We start from the raw sequence: 21,529 nt of genomic DNA, 5'->3' as shown, positions 1-21,529 counted from the left end.
CCCGCCTGCCCGCCGCTCAGATGCAGGCCGAGCCTTGTCGGCAGCGCCCTGGCAAGGGGGCCGCTTGCCCACATCCTGCATCCTGCGGGAAGGAGCCCGAGGGGCTGGGCGGACAGGTGGGCGATTGTTAGCTTTATCGCAGGGCCATTCGTTGTGGCGTCACTCCCCACCGTGCGGGGCCAGGCCAGCGGCTCCGTCCCACGTCCCCGCCCTGCGCAGCGTTTGCTTTCAGATAAGTCCGCGTGTGCAGCGAGCATTAATCATCGGCAGCCCCGGCAGGCAGCGCTGGGCCATCCTCGGAGTGGCCTGGGCAGGGCCCCCCTCTCGGGCCCATGCCGGCCTTGCCCGGCCTGTCTGCACCGGCACCGCCCTGCTCACTCCTGGCCTGGCTCTGGGAGTGGCTGGCCCCTTCCGGGAGTCTGTCCACAGCAAGGGCCCCCGGTCCGTGGGGCGAGGGTGCCGCCCCCAACCGCCCTGCCCGTCCTGGCCAGGGCGCCCCTCACGGCCAGCTTCTTCTGCCCGCTGAATCACACGTGGGCAGGCCCCACGGCAGCAGCAAGGTTGAGGACACAGACTGAAGGCCCGGGGGAAGCTTGTCGCGGCTCCGGGCCTCCCGGGCCCTTCCCTGTCACTCCTCGCCAGGCTGACTGTCCCCGTGATGGCCCGTCAGTCAGCTCCTGGCGGTGGACGGGGGGCGGGACTTGGGCCCGGACACCCCGTGACGATGGCTCTGCGGTGCGTGTGGGGACTGTCCGTCACTTACCTGCGTGGGCTTTTCGTGCTGTTTCTAATGCAGGACGCTTGCCCTGGGCAGGTCCCCAGGGGGCTCTGTGGGCATTGGGGCGCAGCCTCAGCGGGACCCCCGATGGCCAGGGCTCCCGAGGGCTTTCCCGTAGCAACAACATCATAGGTGCAGCTGAGGGTCACGTGGTGGTTCCTGAAGCCCCCGGGACTCGATCCCACTCCCGTCTGCGCTGCGTCTCTGAGGGATGCTTTGAGCCGGCCCGTTCAGCACTCCTGGAGCAGCGTGCGTCTGCGTGGCTCCTGCCTGGCAGGGAACGTGGGCGAGGCCCGGGGTGGCCGGCTCCACCTCCCAGACCGCCTGTTGACTGCAGATGTCCCACCGGGTGAACCTGGCCTGCCCCGCCTCACGGTCAAGGACCAGCTTGGGTGGGCTCAGAGCACACGACCTTCCTAGCCCTGGCCACAGCCCTGCCGGCCGCTCTCTCCCCTGACCTTGGCCTCCAGTGGCGGGGGCTGGGGGCTTGCTCTGTGCTCAGCACATCCTGCTCTGGACACTCAGGGTCGGCCCGTGCGGACCCCGATTCCTGCAGCTCCCGGGAGGATGGGGTGGGCAAGCGTCGCTCCTTCAGGACCACAGCCAAGCTAGGCTGGGACGTGCCTGGACAAGCCCGCCGTTGGTCCCCCTTTTCCCTGAAGGACGTTGTAGGGTGGTCAGCGCTCTGTGCCGCCAGCAAGGGTGATGCTGTTAGAAGCAGAGATGAGGGACGTTATGTTTGGAGCCATGATGCTGCTTTGGGTCTGCAATGAACTAAATTCCTGCAGGGCCTGGGGCCGGAAGTCGCCGTTTCTGGCGAGAGTGTGTGGAACACTCTGGAGGATGGGGTAGGCTGAGAGCCGTTAACTCAGGTTCTGCGGACCCTGACCACGGGCCGCAGAGGGAGGGAGGAGGGGCAGAGGCCCCATGCGAGCAGGTGCCCAGGACAGAGCAGCTCAGGGAGACGGTGGCATTTTTCTCCTCCAGCTGAAAGCACGGGAAAATTTAACAGAGAGTACAGTGCCGTTCACAGCAAATACCATGTGGTATTTTGGAGCTGGTCTAAAACGCACATTAGACCTTGGCAAGGAAAAAATTTAGACTGTATTGAAGGCCATAGGAGATGCACCGCGAGAAGGCAGACCCGCCATCCTCGTGGGTGTGCAGGGAGCACGGCTGAGGGTCCCCCACAGCCCGTTAGTTCATTCTGGGTAAATGCACCTGCTGTTAGTTCAGTGCAACCCAATCAAAATGCCCACAGTGGGCAGTGCAGAGCCCGGAGCCGGAGGTTCCGGTGAGTTCTGGGCCTCAGCCAGGCGGCTAGGGTCGGGGTGTCAGGGGCTCAGCTGGTGGTCACAGGCCCCACCTGCTTCTCGCCATGTCAGTCGGTCGGCTGCGGTGGCCCCATTCCCAAGGGGCCCCAGGCGTCTCCCCGCTGCCGCACCGGGCCGGTGGGCGGGAAGAAAGGCCCATGCGGCCAGGGCGGTAAGTCAGGGCCAGGCACACACTCCGCCGCAGCGAAGGTCCAAGGCCACGGCCCCGGGCACCTGGGCGCTTCCGAGGTGGACGCCTCGGTGGGACAAGGGTGTGCGTCAGTCTGGGCCCAGGCGTCCGTAGGCTTCTGGGCAGGTTTTCGTTGGGCTGTAGGCCGCATCCAGAAATAAAACCAAGTTGAATAGACGTGTCCATGTCCTTGGGGAGGGTTCATCTGAAGTGCTGGGGGGGACAGTCCTTTGACTTTATTCTGGAAACTTCCATCTGCCTGTTCTCACCCTGGACAGGCTTGGCCTTTCTGAGGTGCGTGGGGCAGAGCCCACACCACCCTCCCCCGGGCCCGGAGGAGGGGCTGGAGGAGGGGCCCCGTGGCTGCTGACCGGTGCCTTCCTGTCCTGTCTCCCCAGCTACCCATACAGTGAGGACTCCAGCCAGGGCAGACAGTACATGAACACCCGGTGCCCCGCCTGGTGTGACCGTGTCCTTATGTCCCCGTCCGCCAAGGAGCTGATTCTGAGGGTAAGTGTCAGGGCTGCGCGGCCAGAGCCCGGGCGGGTGGGGAGCCTCGGGCCAGGGGACCTGCCCTCCTGCCGGCCCGGATGAGCCCTGACCCCGTTCTCGGGGCTGGGATGGAGCCCGACCTCCAGTGTCTTTCTGGATTCAAAATAGGCATAAACTGTCACCAGTGCTTTAGGAATCGTTTTAGTTTATTGTGTCCTCGGGGGAGTCAATGAGCTCTTGTCTTCGGAAGAGCTTGGGAGCTATGAAGTCCGTCCTTATTTTCCTAAGTTGTAAATCAGAGCCAGAGTCACACTGGGGCTTGAGAAGTTGCAGATGCACGGCCAGCGCTCAGGAGGCAGCCCCGTGAGACCGGGTGCACGGCCAGCGCTCAGGAGGCAGCCCCGTGAGACCGGGTGCACGGCCAGCGCTCAGGAGGCAGCCCCGTGAGACCGGGTGCACGGCCAGCGCTCAGGAGGCAGCCCCGTGAGACCGGGTGCACGGCCAGCGCTCAGGAGGCAGCCCCGTGAGACCGGGTGCACGGCCAGCGCTCAGGAGGCAGCCCCGTGAGACCGGGTGCACGGCCAGCGCTCAGGAGGCAGCCCCGTGAGACCGGGTGCGGAGAGTTTGAGCTTCCTGGAGCTTCTCGATCTCCCGGGGTTTTTCAATGCCCACATTTAACACAAGAGGACTGCTCTAGAGAATCAATATCTGCATTGGTTTTGTCAACCCCGTCAGTGAAAAAATATAATAACGAGGTGCATTGATTCATCAGGGCAGCGGTCTGGCCTCTGCGTGATGTGGGCCGCCAGTTAGGAGGGGGCAGGAGGTCCCCACGGCCCAGGCCATCCCCCAACCTCAACCCAGTACGTTTTGGGCTCTAGTCACCACCCTCCACAGCCCCCGAGGCTGCTGCAAGGAGCCCTGTCTGCGCCACTGGGCCCCGGGGCCCTTTACCCAGAGACGCAGCCAGGAGGGCAGAGCCCCCTTGGCCTGCCCAGGTGCACGCCCGTCCCCCTGCTCAGCAGCCCCTGCAGCCCCCCTCCAGGAGGCCCCGCTGCTGGCCTTTCCGGGGCGGGCCGGCCCTCCACGCTCTGCCTTGAGCCAGAGCCCCCGGGTGCGTGGGGAGGGAGGCCGCTGGGCCCGGGTTGGAGGTGGGGACGCATCGGGTCTGCGGTGAGCTTGCTCTGACGGGGCCTGGGGGCAAGGGCCTGCGCCCGGCTGTGACACACCCGCCCCCAGAGCACATCACAGAGGACAGGCGCTGGCTGGGCTACTCCCACAAGCAGCCCTCCCGAAGGGAGCTGCACGGGACGTTGGCCCTGACCACACAGACCCGGGCAAGCATGCCTGGTGCCGGGCCCCGGATGCAGCCCTGCCCTCTCTGCTGGGCCTGCCCTTGGGGCCCTGAGATGCCATGTGAGGACATAGCGGCTCACACCGGCAGGCGAGCTGAGCACAGGGCTGCGTCCAGAGAGGGTGCCTCAGGGGCCTCGGGGCGCAGAGAAGAGGTGAGTGTCCTCTTCCAGGGAAAAAGACATCCTGCGGTAAACCCACCAAGACAGCAGGAGTGCGTAGGATGGTGAGGGGGTTGCCCAGGGCTGCAGACGCGTCCAGCAGAAGGCGGCACTGCAGGCTGTGTTACCTGCGTTCACATCATGGCAGCTTCGGGGCCCGAGATTTGATGCTGCAGACACAGCGGGGACAGAGCTCGGCTGGGTGGCCCAGTGTGGGGAGGGCCCAGCGCCTTCCTTGTGGGGGGGAGCCCAGGCAGGCCCTCCCCTGGGGGCTGCCCGGCGGGCGGCAGGCGTTACCAGCCCCCTGGCCGTGGCACGAGCAGCTTCCGCGGTGTCGTCCATCATGCCACGCTCGGTCACCTCGGCATCATGTTCGTTCTGCCTCCCGGCCCCGGAACACGGAGGTGGCGGGCGTGCTGATGAACGCGCAGCGAGGTGTGCGGCGCCCGCTAATTTGTTTATCTGTCTCACGATTATGCACTTGGAGATCACAGTTTTATGCTGCCTTTGTAAATTACCACGCTGCGCTTGAGCGTTTCCCCACTCCGGGGAGGTGCCGTGATGGCGAAGGATGCGCAGAGGGGCCTGTCTTTATGCCTTCTGGCAGCGACCATGCTGGGAAGTAAATCTGACCTTAAGCTTCCCGCTGCATTAAAGATGATTCAGTTATAGTCTCAGTCGCTTCAGCCGAGGGTGTGAAATCCTGGCCCAGCTGGAGCCACAGCCGACCGACTGCGGGAACACACCCTTGGCCGCACACCTGGAGTTGAGGTGCCTGTAGGCCGGCAGAGGAGGGAGGGCACCCTGTGCACACAGCCCTGCGTCACTGGGCGCAGACCGCTGGGTGCGGCAGCGTGGCGTTCGGGGAGTCTGTTCTCGTTTGAACAGGGAGTTCTGGGTCACAAACAAATGGCAACAGGACAAACAGGAACCGGTGGGCTTCCTCAGTGCCGGGGGCACGGCTGGAAAGAAAGCTCACAGCTGCCCCGACTGCAGCGAGCATGGTCCAGGGCCCGGCCCAGAGGCAGAGGGGAGCTCGGGCTCCACACCAGCGGCCCGTGTCGCCACCTCCCAAGGCCGGAGCCCTCCCACCTGGGACAGCCGGGTGCCGAGGTGCTGCCCGGACTGCCCGGACCTCCCTCCTAGGGTCCAGAGGCACACTGGCGGCTCTGAGCCGGCCGGAGCCCCACGGAGACGTGGGCGGGGTGGCCACGGGCGGAGCATCGCTGGGCTGCCTCCCGCTCGCTGCTCTCCCAGGAAACCCCACCATTTCCGCCTCCCATGCCTCTCCCTCTGTTTGCTTTTCCCAGTCGGAGAGCGAGGAGAAGGTTGTCACCTACGACCACATCGGGCCCAGTGTCTGCATGGGAGACCACAAGGTGACAGAGCCGTGCCGCGGTCTGGGGGCTGGGCCCGAGGGGCGGGCCGTGGTGGGCTTTCCAGGCTGGGGGCCGTTTCTGCTTCTACTGCCCCTCTTCTCCGCCTCCTTCGTCTGCTTCACAGAGGAGGCCAAGTTGGTCTGTTTTTATTTAACTTTAATAAAATACCAGAAGGTAGGCAGGTAGGGGCTAGACAGGCAGGTAGATGAGAAGGCAGAAGTGACTGGTCACAGGAGGATAGAATACGCAGTGTTACTGTTTGTAGAAGGAGGCTGTGTCCACCGCTGGCCGGTTCTGGGGGCCGTTTCCTGCACTCAAGTACCTTCCTGGCTCCTGATGGCGACCGCCCACCACCAGTGCGGGCGGGACACGGGCGTGTCACCGACCCAGTGCCTCGGGGGAAACACCGAGTATTTGTTCCGGGACTAACTTTGTACGTGTGACTGGCCCGGACACCTCCGAGGGGCGTGTGGTGACGGGTCGTGTGTCACCATCAGCCACGTGAGAGACGTTCACCGTTTCCCATTTTCAGGGCCTCTGGGCGGGTCGCCCACACTGCCCAGTGGGCCGGATCCCAGGACGGGCTCTGTCCTTCCCCGTGTTCTTTGGGCCTGAAATCAGCTCTCACGTTGTCTTTATCTGGAAACAACACCGTCTTTAGAGAACGCGAAGGCCCTTTGCCTCTAGCCTCTGGTCGCCCAGTCCCACCAGCTCCTCGGGAACTGGGGCCCGGCGCTGGGCCTGCGGGCCGCGGCCGGGAAGCCCGGGAGCGGGGTCTGGGCGCCCGGTTCTGACAGCCTCTCTTCTCCCGCTGCAGCCCGTGTTCCTGGCCTTCCGCATGGCGCCCGGGGCAGGTAAACCTCACGCACGTGTGCACAAGTGTTGTGTGGTGCAGTGAACTGGTGGTAAATATGCCTCCTCCCTCGAGTTCACCTTTCTGAGCTTTTTGTGGTGTGTCTGTCCCCTTAACAAATGGCTGATTCCACGGCAGGGAAGCGATGCCAGCGCCACGAGGGGACCCCCGGCGAGACCTCCCTGCAGCACGAGGAGCCACGTGCTCCGACAGCTGCATCGACAGACCCGCCTGAGCGCCACTGCTAGACGGCCGGCCCCACACGTCGCTTCAGCCCGGACGGCGCTCCGGACAAGCCTCACATACCTCACTGTCGTGTCTGCTCGTGTGACATCAAGTAGAAACATTGGGATTTTTTAAATAAGTCACAGTCCTGTTGCCAAAACTCTAATAGACAGCAAAGAGATTCTGCATTTTAGACTTCACGGTTTTCGATTTTTAATCATTGTCAGCGTGGAGGAGCTTCTCCGGCGTAGAAACCCCACAGGGCTCGGAGTCCTCTCCGTGGCGGGGCGGCCGAGGCTCTGCCGGCCAGCGGCGTGGCCTCGCTCTCACTTCTGGGGGCCCCTGTTCCCTGTTAGTCACATGGTTTCTGAATCACACTGCGGCTGCTTTCCATTTTTATATATATAAATATATATAAATATATACTTTTTAAAAATAATTTATAAACCTTACCAAAACTTACGCTAAATATACTTTCCAGTACGAACGCTTGAGTGTCATATCAGCAGGTAGAATTGGCGTCTAGGGGTTTGGTTACGTGCACGTCAACACACAAAGCTATAAAACAAGTACTACGACCCAGCAGAGACGTCAGGGGTCAGACCGACCACAGCACGTCCATACGAGCAGCTGGAGACTCCTAGGCCTTTTTCTGTCTCATATTAAGAACTGAATGTGAAGTTTATAGCTCGCTCGGGTGTACCTTTTAAGAATTTTGTAAACCGTTTTGTCTGTCTTTTGTTACCGTTCTATGGTGCCAAGTATTCTACATAAAACAATAATATCATGGGAGAAATAAAAATAGCTAGTCTGCTTCCGATAGAAACTGCTTGTAACGTGGCCTGTGTATAAAAATATCCAGAGAAACAAGCTGTACGCGTCCTTGGACGCTGAACCTCTAACGACCTGTCGTAACCCTGCTGCACGTACTTGCTCCTGGCACCCGGCGGAGCCGTGAGAGGTGGTCCCAGGGCCCATGGATGAAACACAAACGAATGTTTTATTAACTTGCTTTAACACTACAGAACTCCTGGGCTGGGTGAAGGCGCTGGGTAGAAGCTTGCTTTAGATAAATCACAACCGTTGCAAGTGAGCTGGCGTCCACGTGCCGAACCTGTGTCCTTGACCGTACCGTCGGGGTCTGTGTCGAGCTGTGGTCACCCTGCTCTGGCCGACTCACGGCGATTCTGTGCAGCGGGGTTTCAGCTGTTGGTCACTCAGGAGGCCTTTGGAAATGACCGCTCCGGTCCCTAAGCAATAAAATCGATCGTGGTGAAAATATCCCGTCTGCTTTGCGTTTCCTCCTCCCGTGCTCCGGCCCGTCGTAGCCTGCGGTGCAGGCTACGCTCGTGGCTCTCGGCGGTCCTGGACTCCACTGTCGGATACTGTTGCAGAGCTGAGCTCTGGCGTGAGCGCAGAAAGACCATCTTTCGGATTTTACTGCAGAGGTTACTGCTGGGACTTACCCCTCAGCGTTGTTTAAATGCGATTACATAAATGTGTGGCTTTCCTCAAACTTTAAAACTGGAAATTCCTTTGCTCTTGAGCTGAAAGAAGAGTTCACGCACGTAAATTTTGAAAAAAAATTAATGCTCCCTTAGAAAACCAGCCAGTGAAAAACGTCTGTTTTTTAAATTGATGCAGCCATGTAGCAAAAAACACCCAAAAAACAAAACTTCAGCTTTTTACATTTCTCTTTAACATTTTCAGTAATGCCTTCCAAGAAGAATCTTTCTTACAGTAATAAACCCTTTATATTCAGTTTTTAAAATTAACACAACAGTTATGCAGCCACGTGGAGCGTCCAGAGTCTGCACGGATGGGGTGGTCTTCTGTGAACCAGAGCAGACGCTGTTAGCTGGAATCCTGGCCCTTGGATTCCGGGGTGAGGGACAGGCCAGAGAGAGGGCTTCCGGGACCTCCGCGGGGCTGGGGGGCTGGGTCGGTCTGGCCGATCCAGGGAGGTGCCCCGGGTGGAGGCCGGAGCTGCCCAGGAGGAGGACAAGGTCCAAGCACTGGCCAGACGTGCTTCCCCCGCATCCCAGGGTCAAACGGGCAAAGAAAACTCCAGGGCCCCTGAGAGAACTGACGCCGGGGCAGCAAAATTATCTTGGATTTCTCTTTGTAGTCCCGGTTTGAATTAAACCCCGCTTTCTACCGATGAAAACAATCTGTTAAACCGCAGGAGAAGTGCTACGGTGCTGATGAATTTAAAACCTGATTTACTTCAAATTATGTAGCTACTAAGGCTGGGCACGTTCCAACCTACATAATCATGGCAAAGCACGCCAGCAGGACAGCAGGAGCTAGGGCCCAGCGGCGCCCCTCACCGCCCCCGCACCCACCAAAGGGGAAAGGCGCCACTCCGGGTGGGGCAGGAGCGGGGGTCACCTGCCCTTTCCGGCAACCCCAAATGTGTCTAAATCTGCCCACACCTCATCCACCTAAGCCTCCAGAGCCCTGGGGAGGGCGCCCCGGGCTGGCGCCGGTGCACTTGCGGGGAGGGACGGAACAAGGGGTCCTACCTGCTGCCCCGCGCGAGCCACAGCTGCCTGCGCCTGAGAAGCCGCCGCCGCCGCCGCCGCCGCCGCCGCCGCCGAGCGCCCAGCGCCCCGCTCCATCCCCCCGCCGTCGGCTCCGCTCCCGCTCGCTGAGTCCTGGCTCTTCCCGGCCCTCGGCCCCGGGCGGCCCCTTCCCTTGGCCGGCAGCCCGAGGGTTCTCGGGCGGGGCCGCCTTCCCCGCGCCGGGCCTCGCGGTGCCCTCGGTCCTGCGAGCTGCTGCCGCCCGGGCAACCCGGGGCGCGAGGCGACCGGGACTCCATCGCACCCCGACTCTGAGCCGGACCTGCGCCAGACCCAGGCGCCCCTTCGGCCGAAGGCGCGGACCCCGCGGCATTTGAAGACTGGACAAGGGGACCCGGGACAGAGGGCCCGGCAGAGGCAGAGGGCCGCGCCACCGCGCCTCGCCCGCGGTTTTCGATAAGGAAGAAACACGCGGTGCAGCCTCGGGAGCCACGGCTCCGACGGGGGACGTGTTAAATAATTTATTGATTATACAAAGTGATTCCTCTCAGGACGCGCGGCAGCGGCGGTCCCGATCCCGCGCCCACGCCGAGGACAGGGACGCGGGCGCTCTGGGGTCCCCGCACGCCGAGCCCGAGCCAGGCCGCTTTATAACTTATTCTGTAAAAATATATATACACACTCCGGCGCGGGCGGCTGGCGAGGGGCGCCGGCCCGCGTCCCGTACCCTGGTTGTCCGGCCTTGCCGCCGCGTCCTCACGAGGCGTCCCCCGCGCCGCCGCCGCACGGGCTGACCAGCGCCAAGTTCGAGGGTTTGTGCTTCTTGAGCAGCCGCGTGATCTTCTCATCGTCCGAGTTGGGGTCCAGGGGCCGGTTGTACTCGTCGTCGTCCTCCGCGTCCGAGCCGCCCACCTTCAGCTTCTCGGCGTCCGAGTCCTGCTTCTTCTTAGCCGACGCCATCTCCGCGGCGTGCCGCTTGCGCCACTTTGTCCGCCGGTTCTGGAACCACACCTGGGGTGGAGGATGCACATCAGGCGGCGCCTCCCGAAGCACCCGGCCCGCGGCAGCTTGGCCCCTCGGCGGCCCGGCCGGAGACGCCGCCGGCCGCGCGGACGCAGAGGGACGCCCGAGGCCACCCCTCTGCCCGGGCCGGGCCGCAGGGCTGGGCGCCCCCGGGACCGAGGCCAAGGCCGACGGCCGCTCGCAGACCGTTCGCAGGACGCGGGGGAGCGGGTGGGCCTCGGCGCAGCGGGACCCGCGGGGGGCCGCCCAGGCCGCAGCCGCCTCACCTTGACTTGGCTCTCGGTCATACCCAGGGAGTAGGCGAGGCGCGCGCGCTCCGGCCCCGCCAGGTACTTGGTCTGCTCGAAAGTCTTCTCCAGCGCGAAGATCTGCTGGCCCGAGAAGGTCGGCCGCGAGTGCTTCTTCTTGCCGTCCTTGTCCAGGACCCCGCTGGCCTGGGCTGCAAAGGAGGGCGGGTGAGCGCGGCCGGCGGCCCCGCGTCCCCGACCGCCCCGCCGCCCCACGCCGAATCCGCGGGTGGGCCACTTACCCGGGCCGGCCAGGCGCGGGTCCCTCCAGGGCGAGCCCTGCACCACGCCAGGCCAGAAGATTGGCGGGCGCCCGGGCAACTCGGCCAGAGGCTTGGGGTAGCCGCGCGCCACGGCGGCCGCGGGCCCGAAGTAGACGCCGGCCGACGAGGCGAGCCCACTGAGACGGGGCAGGCCGCCCAGGAGGCCGCCGCCCGCCGCGCCCACGGGCCGCCCCAGGATGTCGCTGATGCCGTGCGGGGTGCCGAGCGGCAGCTGCGCGCCGAGGCCGCCCAGCGCGGGCGCCTTGAAGCCGGCCGGGCCCTGCAGCGCGTACGGGAACAGCGACGTCTTCATCTCGGCCATGTTGTGTAGCGCGGCCAGCGGCGCACTGCTCAGCACGAACGCGCCCGGGCGGTTAGCGTCCATGGGCGCCGCCGCCGCCGGCCCGGGCGCCCATCCGGGCCCCGCCGCCGCCGCCCGCGCCCGCCGGCCCGGGAAGTTTGCGCGCGACCCCGGCGGGCGCCGGCTGCAGCGGGGTCTCGGGGTGCGGGCGCCGACGGCGCGGATGGCGGGCGCGAGGGAGGGCGGCGGCTGCGGCGCGGGGTGGGCGGCGGCGGGGGTACTCCGCGCTGCGGCGGTGGCGGCTCCGGGGCCGGTCGGAGCGGCGCCGCGCCGCGCGGGCTGGACGCGCTGATAACCGCGGGGCCCCCAGGCGGCGCGCGTGCTGATTGGCTGCCGGCGACCGCGGCCCGGCCATTGGCCAGCGCCCCCGCCGTCTGCGCGCGCCCCCGCTGGCCGCGCACTCCGTGAAGGGCCCATTAGCCCGGCAGGTGCCTCCCGGGCTGTAAATTTGCCCCCTGATTTATCTCCCCGGGGACGAAATAAATCCCGTTGGATGGGAGTTTAGTTAGGCAAAGGTTTTAGTGGGAAATCAGGAAAAAATACGAGAACATATTTTATCACCGAAAGAATGCAGATTTGAGGATCCACTTGGCACGCTCCGTGCGCCCCATTTGGTGAAGAGGCACAGGCGGGAGGGCGCGGGGATTCAGCAGGCACCTTCGGGGTCACAGTCCGCGCCCCGCCTTGCGGCTTCCCGGCCGCCCCGGTCTCAGGTTTGAGGGAGGAACGAAAACATTTCCGGGAACATTCTCCTCTGGGTTGCAGAAGGGCGGAAGACGCGGGACGTCAGAGTCCACGGGCCGAATGCTAGACTTGGCCCGCGAGAATCTGCTCTGGTTTCACCAACCAATGGCTGGCGCCGTGGCGAGGCCTGTCCCGGGGCCACACGCGAGGCTACCGAGTTGCGCGCGCTGCCGGAGGGGCGGTTCCCGGTCCCCTCCCTGCCCGCGGGACTGTACAGTGTCGGGTCAGGGCGCGGGGACCGCCCGGGCCTCCCGGTCAGTCGTTTCCCGGCCGCGAAGTCGCAGCTTGTTCCCAGGGGGCAACCCGAGTCCGGAGCTTGGACCTGGGCGCCCCGACCTAGAGCACAGCCGTTCCCTTGTGAAGCGCCGCCCGAGCCGGCGGTCGGGGACCCTGGCAGGCTCAGAGTCCGGGTGCCAAGGCGTGCGGGGCCACGCTCAGGGCCTTAACGTGGGCGTGCGCCCGAAGTGCAGCCAGCGGGCAGAAGCGTGGCCTTTTGACGGGCACGCAGGGCCCATGGTGTCCTCCTCTGGGTGGAAAAGCCTCCCACCCCGTGGAATTGCTGTGCGGGTTCAAATAAGATCGCAGTGGACAGCGGGCGCCGGCAGAGAGCCAGTGCTGAGTACAGTTCTGGACGTCGCCTCCTTGGTTCTCTTGGCTGGTGTCACAGCAATTACTAAGTGGCGTCTATTATTATTATTCGCTGCCTGCTGGGAACGTGACGGGAACGTGTGCGAACCGACGGCTGCAGTTTCGTGGCTGGGCGGCGGTGTGCGCCAGGCCGGCCTCTCTCGGGCCTGGTGTGGTCGGTTAGCAACGACGTTCCCGTTTCACCCCGGCCGCCAGGGTTTCTGTGGCGCGGACGAAGGCGACCCTCTCGGCTCTGTGCAGGGACCCAGCGTCCGCTGGCACTGAGACCTTTGGGGGGATCCATTTTCGTTTTGTGCAGTTAGCCTTCGGGTCTTGGCGCTGCGAGTCCTTACGCCACATCGCCGCTCAGAAAGCCATTGGCCGCCGGGGCTGGGCGGACGTTCGGTGGCCGCCCCTGCCCACGTGCGCGCGCACCGTGCTGTCCCGGGCGGCGCGCCGTGGCGCGTGTTGGCCCCGGCTTCAGGCGCGGTGCAGTCCGCGCGCATGGGAATTTCTCTCTTCCCGCCTCCTCGGTCGGGGCCGCACTCGCGGGATCCGGGTGTGGCTGCCCCGCAGGCGATCGGCACCTGCGGAGCCAGGCCCGGGATACCTAACGAGCGCTCACCTCTCGCATTCCCGCGCTACCTACGGGCGGCCAGGCCCCGAGACCCGCCCCGGGCCTCACTTGAGCCCCACCGCCTCGGGCACAGCGTAGGTGCTCCCCGAGAGCCCAGCCGCAGGGAGGATCCTTCCCAGCAGGGTTTGGGGCCCTCTGGGCTCCTCGGAGGCGGCTAACGGGGTGGCCAAGGTTCGGGCTCTGAGGGCGTGGCAGTTACTGGCTTGGGGGCGGGGCCAGAGGAGGAGGGGCGGGGCCAAGCCAGAGGGGTGGGGCCGGGTCCCTACTCCCGGCACCGAGGAGCCGACTCTGGGCAGCTGTGGCCCGACAGTTCTCTGGGGCGGGCCGGGAGTGGCGCGCCCGGACGGGGCGACAGGGCGCACTATCCTCCCTGCGACTCTGGCTCGGTGGCTGGAGGAACACCGCAGCTCTGGGTGCCGCGCTGTGGCTCCTCGAGCACCCGGGCTGGGGCCTCCGCAGCCCTTTTGACCGCTGAGGAAACAGACACCCCGAGTCGCTGCCCTGAGTCCCGGGTCTGTCTACGCCGCCGGGCCCTCCCTGGACTGCGGCCGGAATGCTTGGGGTCGCGAGTGGGGCTGCTTCTCCCCTGGCCGCAGAGTGCTCGGCTCTCCAGGGAGCCAGTGGCCCTGGGTGCCGGATGGGGGGCCGGAGTGCGGTTTGGAAGGCCCAGAGAGCATTGGGGGCGCCCGGGGTGCGGGGTGAGGGCGGCCTCTTCTCCATGCTCTCTGGCGGTGGGTGTCTCGGTGCCCTCCCCATGCGTCCTGTCCTGCCCGGCGCGCGGGGGTTCCCAAGCCCCGGACGCAGCCCCCCAACCCCCCAGGACGCCACGGCACGGGACACCCTCCCCCAGTACCCCAGTCCCGGGTGTGTAGGCTTGATAACTTGCTCAACTTGCCTGCCCGCCGTCTCTGCGCGCTCCGAGGCTGCGCCCCTCCACCTTCTACGCGGCTCCCACGCCACGCCCTCCTCCTGCGCTCCCGGGAGCCGTCCCCTGGGTAGGATCAAGGGAAACGCCCCTCCTCCGGGGAAAGTGCCGTGGCCGCCGGCGGGGAAGGAGCGCCTCTCGGCCTCCGCCGCTCGTGCTGGTTGCCGCCGGGGTGGAGAGGTTCGCGAATGCCACCTCCTGGTGCTGAAGGAAAAGTCCTGCCTGGGAAGGCGGCGGGCACTTCGGCGCTCACACTTAGACGCTGTGGGAACACGCAGAGCGCGCGTTTGACAGAGACCTTTACTTAGTCAACGCTGATTTATTGGGCACCTACTAGGTGCCAGGCGTGCTCTGGGAGAGCCACGTGAAGGCAGCGAACTCCACCTCTGCACCCTGCTCTGCCCCCAGGGGAGGAGTGGGTAATAAACAATAAACCAAAAAACTTCCGGAAGCCCCTGCAGGAGGGGAACAGGACCGATGATCGCTGGGAGGGGGAGGTCAGGGAAGGTGGTCCTCCTGGAGGGCCAGCCAGGGCCAACAGATGTCCAAGCCCAGGGTGAGTCAGAGCCCGGCCGGCAAGGGGGGGAGGGAGGGGGGGCGGAGAGGGAGGTGGGTAAGGGCGCTTGCACCTAGAAGGAGCTTGGATTCTATCTCCAACCACACAGATACCCCTGGAGTTGGCAAAAAACCTTGTCAAAGGAAAGAGTTGTCATTTTGCGGGGCTGGTAAGTCGTGGAGCTCCCTGCTCGGTGGCTGCTCGGTGGCTTCCTGCAAAGGGCAAAGGGCCCGGCTTTGTCCTCCCATGTGTGAGCAGTTCTCAGCCTCTGGGAGCTTGAGGAGGTGACCACGCCTGGGGGCGGATTCAGGGGGCTGCTGACCCAGGGTTGGTAGGTCAAGAGAACCAAGTGCCGCCCGCAGCTCTGGGATGAAGGGGCAGAGGCGCGGCCACCTGGGCCCTGGAGCTGCAGGAACTCCCAGGTTCTGGAGATGCTGAAGGAGCCCTGCTGGCGCAAATCCCACCCGCTCCCAGCAAACGCCCGGGCCGCAGGGAAAGACCAGAGCCCTGCCCATCCCGCTGGGCGCCCTCCACTGGCTGGCCGCCGGAAAGGCGGCTGGCGGACACCCGTCACTGCGCAGGGGCGCGAGTGGAGGCTGCCCTGCTCACTCCCAGCGCCACCAGGGCAGTGACTCCCGCTGTCTGAAGGCAGCGAGAGCACTGAGTGCTGAGGGTGTGCGGGGCCTGGGGTGAGGGGCACGGGTGGCTGGTAGGGGAGACCCAGCTGGTCACCGGGCCCCGCCTCACCCCTCTCCCACCTGCATTAGGGCCCAGTGCCGCGCACCACGCTGCAACTCGGTCTAATCCCCGCGTAGTGACCCGTGTGCCTCGGACTGAGGCCCCCTGTGGCCTCGCAACCCTCTGACCCCCACACTGGTCCGTTTGCTGCCGCCCTGCCTTCCGCCGGCCCCCGGACCACTGTCCCCCGTCTTCCTGTGGCTCACTTCCTGCTCCCTCGGCTCTGGGCTGGACCCTCGCCCCCAGCCCCCGCCAGGCTGGCCTGCCCGTCTGCGCGGCAGCACCTTCCAGAGAGGCAGCACCTGGGTGCAGGGCCCCCGTGCTCCGGCCACCTGGAGGGCTGAGGAAGTGCTGCCGAGCCAGGGAGCGAACGTGCCCCCAGGCCCGGGCTTCGGAGGGTTTCCCGGAGCCCGTGCTGCCCAAGGGAGATGGCGCCGCTGAGAGGCTCCAGACACCCTGAGCCGAAGGGCACCATGGGCACGTGGGCCCCGGAGGGACGCCCGTGGGAAGATCCCGGCAAGACCCTGGGAGGCGGGGACTGTTGGTGGGTGGGAGGGGCCTGGGAGCCGGCAGGCCGAGGAGCCCCAGCTGCCCCCCTCCCCGATCTCTGGGGGCCTCCTATCCCTCCCCCATCCTCTGTGATGCTCTGGCTTCACTGGACTTGAAGCTCCTCCCCCAGCCTGGGCCGGGTGGGCGTCTCCCACCTTGCAGAGCCCCTCCCCACACCCCCAGCTCCTTCACTTCTTTAAAGGTTATGTATTTTGATAAATGTAATAGCCCTAGAGGAGTGTACAGAGCTATACTACGCGTTCTTGTCACAAACCCGAGTCTCTTTTACCACTTAGCTGTGCTGGCCTTACCTTTCTCCTCCTGAAGGAAGAGCCCGTCCGCCAGGTTGAGATCTGACATAGAGGCTGGGCGTCCACCAACACGCTGGTCTCCCAGGACCTGTGGCTGTGCAAGCCACCGGTACTGGGCGACTCGGCCTCACGACTCTCTTTGGGGCACGTGGCCACAGGCCCCTCGTGGCTGCTGGGAGGTACCCACACATATGAACGAGCCCCTCTGTTGATTTAGGTCCAGTTATTTTCATTCTCTTCTCAGGCAGCCTCTTAAGAGGGTGGCACACTCCACCCTCCCTGGCCAGTGCTTCTGGGCTCAGCGGGGCTGCCCTGTCTGATGGGCAGCCTCGGGGTTCAGGCGCCTGGCCTCTGCACCGGGGGCGGCACTGGCCATACTCCCACGGCTGCTGGAGTCCCGCGTGCCTGGTCCTCCTTCCTCCTCCTTCTTCTCCTTCCAGGGTCCCTCCCCCAGGTCTGCTACCCTCCACTCATCTCGCATTCGCCACGTGAATGTCCAACAGGCATCAAGGCTGTGCTGCCTCTTCCCTTCCAGGTGTCCTGCAGGGTCCCTGGTGCAGGACAGGCTCCAACCCACCAGGGGCCCAGGCTGCTAAGAGCTTGAGTGAAGGAATGGCTGGATGAATAACTCCCTGGCAGAGAGGATTTGGGGCTGAAGAGGGAAACGTCCGTGTGGGTCTGGTCCAGGCCAAAGGCGCGGGCGGACCCGCCCCCCAGGCCCGCCTGGCCCCGCCCCCAGGCCCGCCTGGCCCCAGCTCTTGGGCACCTTTCCTGGGGTCACCGTTTTGCTCTGCTTTCCTGCTTCTGGGTGGCGCCTGGCTCTGCGTTGGAGAGTGTGGCCACCATCCCCTCAGCCACATCCAAGCTGGGCCTGGCGAGGGCTCTGGCCCCCTCTCCACACCCGGGAGCGGGGCCACCACTCCTTCCGGCTGCGGAGGGCCGGGCTGGGGCGTGCGCCCCCAGATGTTCTCACCCGAGCTGGAAAGCGTCCCCCAGCCCATGGCTGTGGAAACGGGAGCCAGGCGAGGGGCCCCGGGAGGAGGTGGCCTCTGCCCTGATGGCAGGTGGCAGGCACCTGGCGCCTCGGAAGCACTCTCCTGGGGTCCCAAGACTCTTGTCTCCCTCAGGAAAGGACAGAAAGCGGCAGCTGTGCATCCGCCCCCGAGCTCAGCCCTGGGGCCTCGCGGCACCGGATGCGCTGTCGTGGGTAATGAGCTCTCTCCCGAGGCTGCTCTCCCGGGGGTCTGACCGCGTGCCAAACGCGCTAATTGGCCGCCAGGTACACGATCTGTGTTAGGCGGTCTGCTCCAGCGCCTGTGCTGTGCTCCCAGGATGGGCTCGGACAGCACTGGCCAAGGAGACGCTTCCGGAAGGGCTCCTGGCTACACTCCAGGCCGCTCCGGCCCCAGGGTGGGGCTTCCTGGTGGGTGAGGGATCCAGCTGTGCCGTGGCCAGTGCCCTCCCATCACCCCCCCACCCCGCCGTGCGGGGCCTGGGCTTGGGCCTCAACGTCTTTGTCCTCGTACCCCCAGGTCTTTATTAAGTGCCTTTCATGGCGGAGAGGGGCAGACGGCAGGCAGATTAATAACCGAGCCTGACAGACGCAGGGCAGCATTGCTGACACGGTGACCCCTGCACTGCTGCTGAGGGCGCTTGCGGCTACCTGGGGGAGGGACAGCTTCCCTGGAGACCCGCCCAGGAAGTGGGGTTCAATCTTCAGGGGAGGAGCTGCCTATGATGGGAACCAATTTGCACTTTTAAAGGGCCACTGGGTGGCGGATGGAGGGCTGGACCCGGCGGGGTTTCAGGTAAGAGTGATGGGGTCCCCTCTCCGTTCCCGGGGAGGGGCCGGCACACAGGGGGCCTTGGTCTAAGGAAAGCCTTACAGCCGGTGCACAGGTCAGGGCTACTGTTTGCCCTGACTGGGCAGCCTGTCCTGTAGGCTCCTGTACACGAGGAACAGCCAGGCTGTGAATAACGCCCCTGACTTTGAGGCAAAGAACACCCCTGGCAACACACGAGGGGCTCCGGCTCCCAGCCCAGGCTGCCTGCTGCCCGGGCAGTGCATCCGGCAGGGCTGGGGAGGGGAGTGAACTGGGCCCGGGAGCTGGTCCGGCACATGACCCGCAAAGGCTCAGAGGCTGTGTGCGGCTGCCCGGCCACTAAACCCCTCTGCCACGGGGGTAGGGGGTACGGGCACCCCCAGGCGCTGGTGGCCTGTGGCATCAGTATGTGGCTTGGTCTGCAGGGGCCCAGTGAGCTGCCTCTTCCTACAAAGGGCCCAGGAGAGGTTGTTCAGCTAAGGAAGTTAATCCATCCTGCCCGGCCCAGGGGACTGGCTCTGCTTCTCCTGGGAAGACCCCACTCTCTCTCCTGATGACCAGCTGATGACCAGCTTGGCCATGCGATCGCTGTGGCCGGGGAAAGGTGGGCAGGACAGACGCCAGCCCAAGTGGAATCTTAGGATCCCTCGTGTCCACCAGTTTCCTCGCTCTTTGTCTCAGCATGAGAATGGCGTGTCCCAGACCTGCCCCAGGTGGGAAGAGCGAGATCTGGTGGTGCGGGTGTTTCTTATACAGCGTTACTGAGCAGAAGCTGGCTAATATATGAGCAGAGGGTAACAAGGGGCTCTTTCCAGACCCCCAAGTGAGGAGGACAATTTATGCTTTGAAGTCTCTAGTTGGGACAAGCGTTTATTTGGGTGACACTGGAGGGATCCTCGTGGTTTCCTCACTGTCACTTTACCTGGTTTATGGGGCAGACAAGGAGTGTGTCCCAGTGCCCGTCTCCAGGTCGTGCACGGAGACTTGAGGGGCAGAGACTGAATGCAAGCCCCTGCCCTCCAGTGGCAGGGACAAGCTGGCGGGAAAGGCCTCTGGGCACTTACTCAGGGTCCTGGGACAAGGAGGGGCCTAGGGACTCCCAGAGGCTCCCTGAGGAAGGGACGGAGAGCTGAGCCTCCGGGAGGGTAGGAATTGAGGCTGGTTTCTCCTGCTCTCAAGGGAAGACTTACAAACCCAGGAGAGAGGCCCGCACGGGCAGGCCGGACCCCAGCCACCACACGGCTGTCCTCACAGGTCTCTGGGAGCCCACGTGGCGGCCTTACCTGACACCCTGGGATTTCCACCCCTGGAAAGACCCCAGGAAGCCCCCAAGGGAGCAGTAGGCAGGGGCTGGAAACATCCAGCTGCCTAAAGAGACGGAGGCCAGGGCAGAGGGCAGGTGTCACCGAAGGGGACTTGGGCCAGACCACGGAGGCCAAGCCCTGCATCCCTGCCCGGCCCAAAGGCAGAAGGCAGGCGGCTGCTGGGTCCCCGACTCAGTCTGTGTGCGGTGTCCCTGCGGCTCCCCCTAGAGGCACAAATGTGAGGATGGATATTCCCCAAGGCCCCGTCCCTCCCCAAGGCCCCGCCCCAGAGGGTCGCCAAGATTTCCCCTGCAGCCCCTGCCCTGCCACCCGAGGGCCAAGGGAGAGCCTCCACCCAGCCTGGGCCTGGACATTCAGGGGCCTCTGGGCACACGGGGTGGGGGGTCTTGGGCACATAGAGGGGAGTCCCGGGCACACAGGGGTGCGGACTGGGACTCCATGTGCTTTGTGGGCTCCAGCCATGGTGCAGACCGACTGACTGCAGAGTTTGGATTGTGGTTCCACCAGCGGGAGCCCTTGCTGGCCCCAGGCCGGGGCCGCATTCTTGACATCTCTGGAGAGATGACCGCTGTCAGAGATTTGGGTGGAGAGAAATTGCATTTTCAAACAAAACTTTTTTTCTGGTTATGGTGACAGACACCAGGTGTGAAACATCGAACACAATGAAGAAAGTAACTGTCTGCCGCGTCTCAGCCCTCAGCCCCAGGTGGCGGTGTGGCCAGCGTCCTTTCCACCTCTGTCCACTCACCCTCCTTCACTCGTTCATACGACTGCTGAGTGAGCACCTGCCGGGGGGAAGACACTGCCCCAGGCCCCGGGGACAGCGACCCCCAAGGACAGAACGCACAAAAGACCCCGCATGTGGGAGGTCTCACTCTCTATAAGATCCGCCCCCCACAGAACTAACACACACGCTCACACACACACACTCCTGTCTGTGCGCCTTTTCCCACGGGGCCTGTGTCACGGCATCTTCATAGAACCGCTGTTCAGGGCCCGGAATTGCTCAGTCCTGCAGACCAGGTTTGTGGGTGTCCCGTAACGGGTGTCATCTTCGGCAGTTATACTGGGAAGACCACGGGGTACACATGCAAAACCTCTGATATCCTTGTTAGGACAAATTGCTGCAGGCCCCTGACCGGACCTGGAGGTTTCTGTGTTAATCCTGCTGGTGTGTGGCGCTGCGGCAGGTGTCTTCGGCCTTCGTGATCTCACTTTGTCTTGCTTTCCTTCTCGCCTGCGGCTCCCCCGTTTCTCATCCTTTGTCACCCGGTCTGCTTTTTAGTCTCCTTTGGCTGGGGCACAACGTGGGGACCCAGGAGCTCCCCCGGGAGTCCTGGGCCGTCCAGGCGAGGAAGGTAGGGCTGTCCCTGCCGGACAAACAGTTTGTGGCTGACGTACAGACGCCTGTGAGCAGAAACCGTGGGCCAGACAGTAAAACCTCTGTCATCTCGAGACAAAGCTACAGTTGACAACAGTGGAAGCTACAAGCTGTTCTGAAGACAAACCTGGCACCAAAATCCTTAAAAATGACAGAAATGCACAAAGAAGCAAAAAGAGACGCAGTTGTGGTCATGAACTTTAACTCACCTTCCCCATCCATGAAGGCCCAAGTCAGCTGCGGGACGGGAAGGATAAATGATCAATGCTGGGGTCTAATAAATGTATCCAGTTCTCCGTCCTGAACGCGGAGGCATGACAGAGTTACGTGAGTTGACCATACATTACTCACAAAGAAGATATCAATAGTTTCACCAAAATAAACAGACTGCTTGTATCCTGGGAGCACAGTAACCCGGGGTGCGGCCGTGTATGAAGTGCGAGACGCCCACGAAGACATGCAAAGTGGGGGGACCCCGCTATGACAGCACTTCTAATATACTAACACTTTGGGAAAATCTGCGTGTCATTTCATCATTAAATATATGGACACTTACCCAAAGAAAAGTCCTGGAAGTACCCGTGGCACCAAACCCTGCCCTGGGGAGGAGCCTGGGGAGGAGGGGCGGGGCTTGGAGTGGAAGGGGCGGGCAGATCTTGCCTTCCTTCCTATAGCCTCTGCTAAGCTCTTCGGTTTTTTCTATGAGCAGGGAT

The 21,529-nt window shown here is 63.9% G+C and overlaps 2 protein-coding genes across 11 annotated transcripts in view; one reads left to right on the top strand and one right to left on the bottom strand.

Annotated features, from left to right (window-relative positions):
- The window catches only part of INPP5A (inositol polyphosphate-5-phosphatase A), a 179,264-nt gene extending 171,239 nt beyond the window's left edge, over positions 1-8,025 (top strand). For 4 of the 9 annotated variants that reach the window (XM_033842098.2, XM_073793781.1, XM_033842099.2 and 1 more), the window contains 3 exons: positions 2,680-2,791; positions 5,598-5,666; positions 6,658-8,025. In XM_033842098.2, the coding sequence (XP_033697989.1) occupies positions 2,680-2,791; positions 5,598-5,666; positions 6,658-6,879 (403 nt within the window). In that variant the 3' untranslated portion in view covers positions 6,880-8,025. Of the gene's footprint in view, positions 1-2,679; positions 2,792-5,597 lie in introns of all 9 variants that reach the window. The other 5 variants (XM_073793780.1, XM_019940293.3, XR_004522562.2 and 2 more) reach the window with 5 other exon arrangements.
- A 1,545-nt stretch (positions 8,026-9,570) lies between these two features.
- On the bottom strand, positions 9,571-14,260 carry NKX6-2 (NK6 homeobox 2). Of its 2 annotated transcripts, XM_019939958.3 has the most exons (3): positions 10,819-14,260; positions 10,556-10,728; positions 9,574-10,277 (listed from the first exon to the last, which is right to left on the bottom strand). In XM_019939958.3, the coding sequence occupies exons 1-3, from the start codon at positions 11,615-11,617 to the stop codon at positions 10,023-10,025; spliced, it is 1,227 nt and encodes a 408-aa protein (XP_019795517.2). In that variant the 5' UTR covers positions 11,618-14,260; the 3' UTR covers positions 9,574-10,022. The 2 variants fall into 2 exon arrangements, with proteins under 2 accessions (XP_019795516.2, XP_019795517.2); XM_019939957.3 differs by having other exon boundaries at positions 9,571-10,277; positions 10,556-14,260.
- Between the last annotated feature and the right edge of the window lie 7,269 nt (positions 14,261-21,529).

The sequence above is a fragment of the Tursiops truncatus genome, chromosome 16 (assembly GCF_011762595.2).
Source record: "Tursiops truncatus isolate mTurTru1 chromosome 16, mTurTru1.mat.Y, whole genome shotgun sequence".
Taxonomy (NCBI): domain Eukaryota; kingdom Metazoa; phylum Chordata; class Mammalia; order Artiodactyla; family Delphinidae; genus Tursiops; species Tursiops truncatus.
This window is presented reverse-complemented; position numbering and strand designations above follow the sequence as displayed.

Coding starts and splice junctions, on each gene's coding strand:
- NKX6-2 (XM_019939957.3), bottom strand. CDS start 11,617: ATGGGCCCTTCACGGAGTGCGCGGCCAGCGGGGGCGCGCGCAGACGGC. Junction 10,278..10,555: donor TGACCGAGAGCCAAGTCAAG/GTGAGGCGGCTG, acceptor CCTCCACCCCAG/GTGTGGTTCCAGAACCGGCG.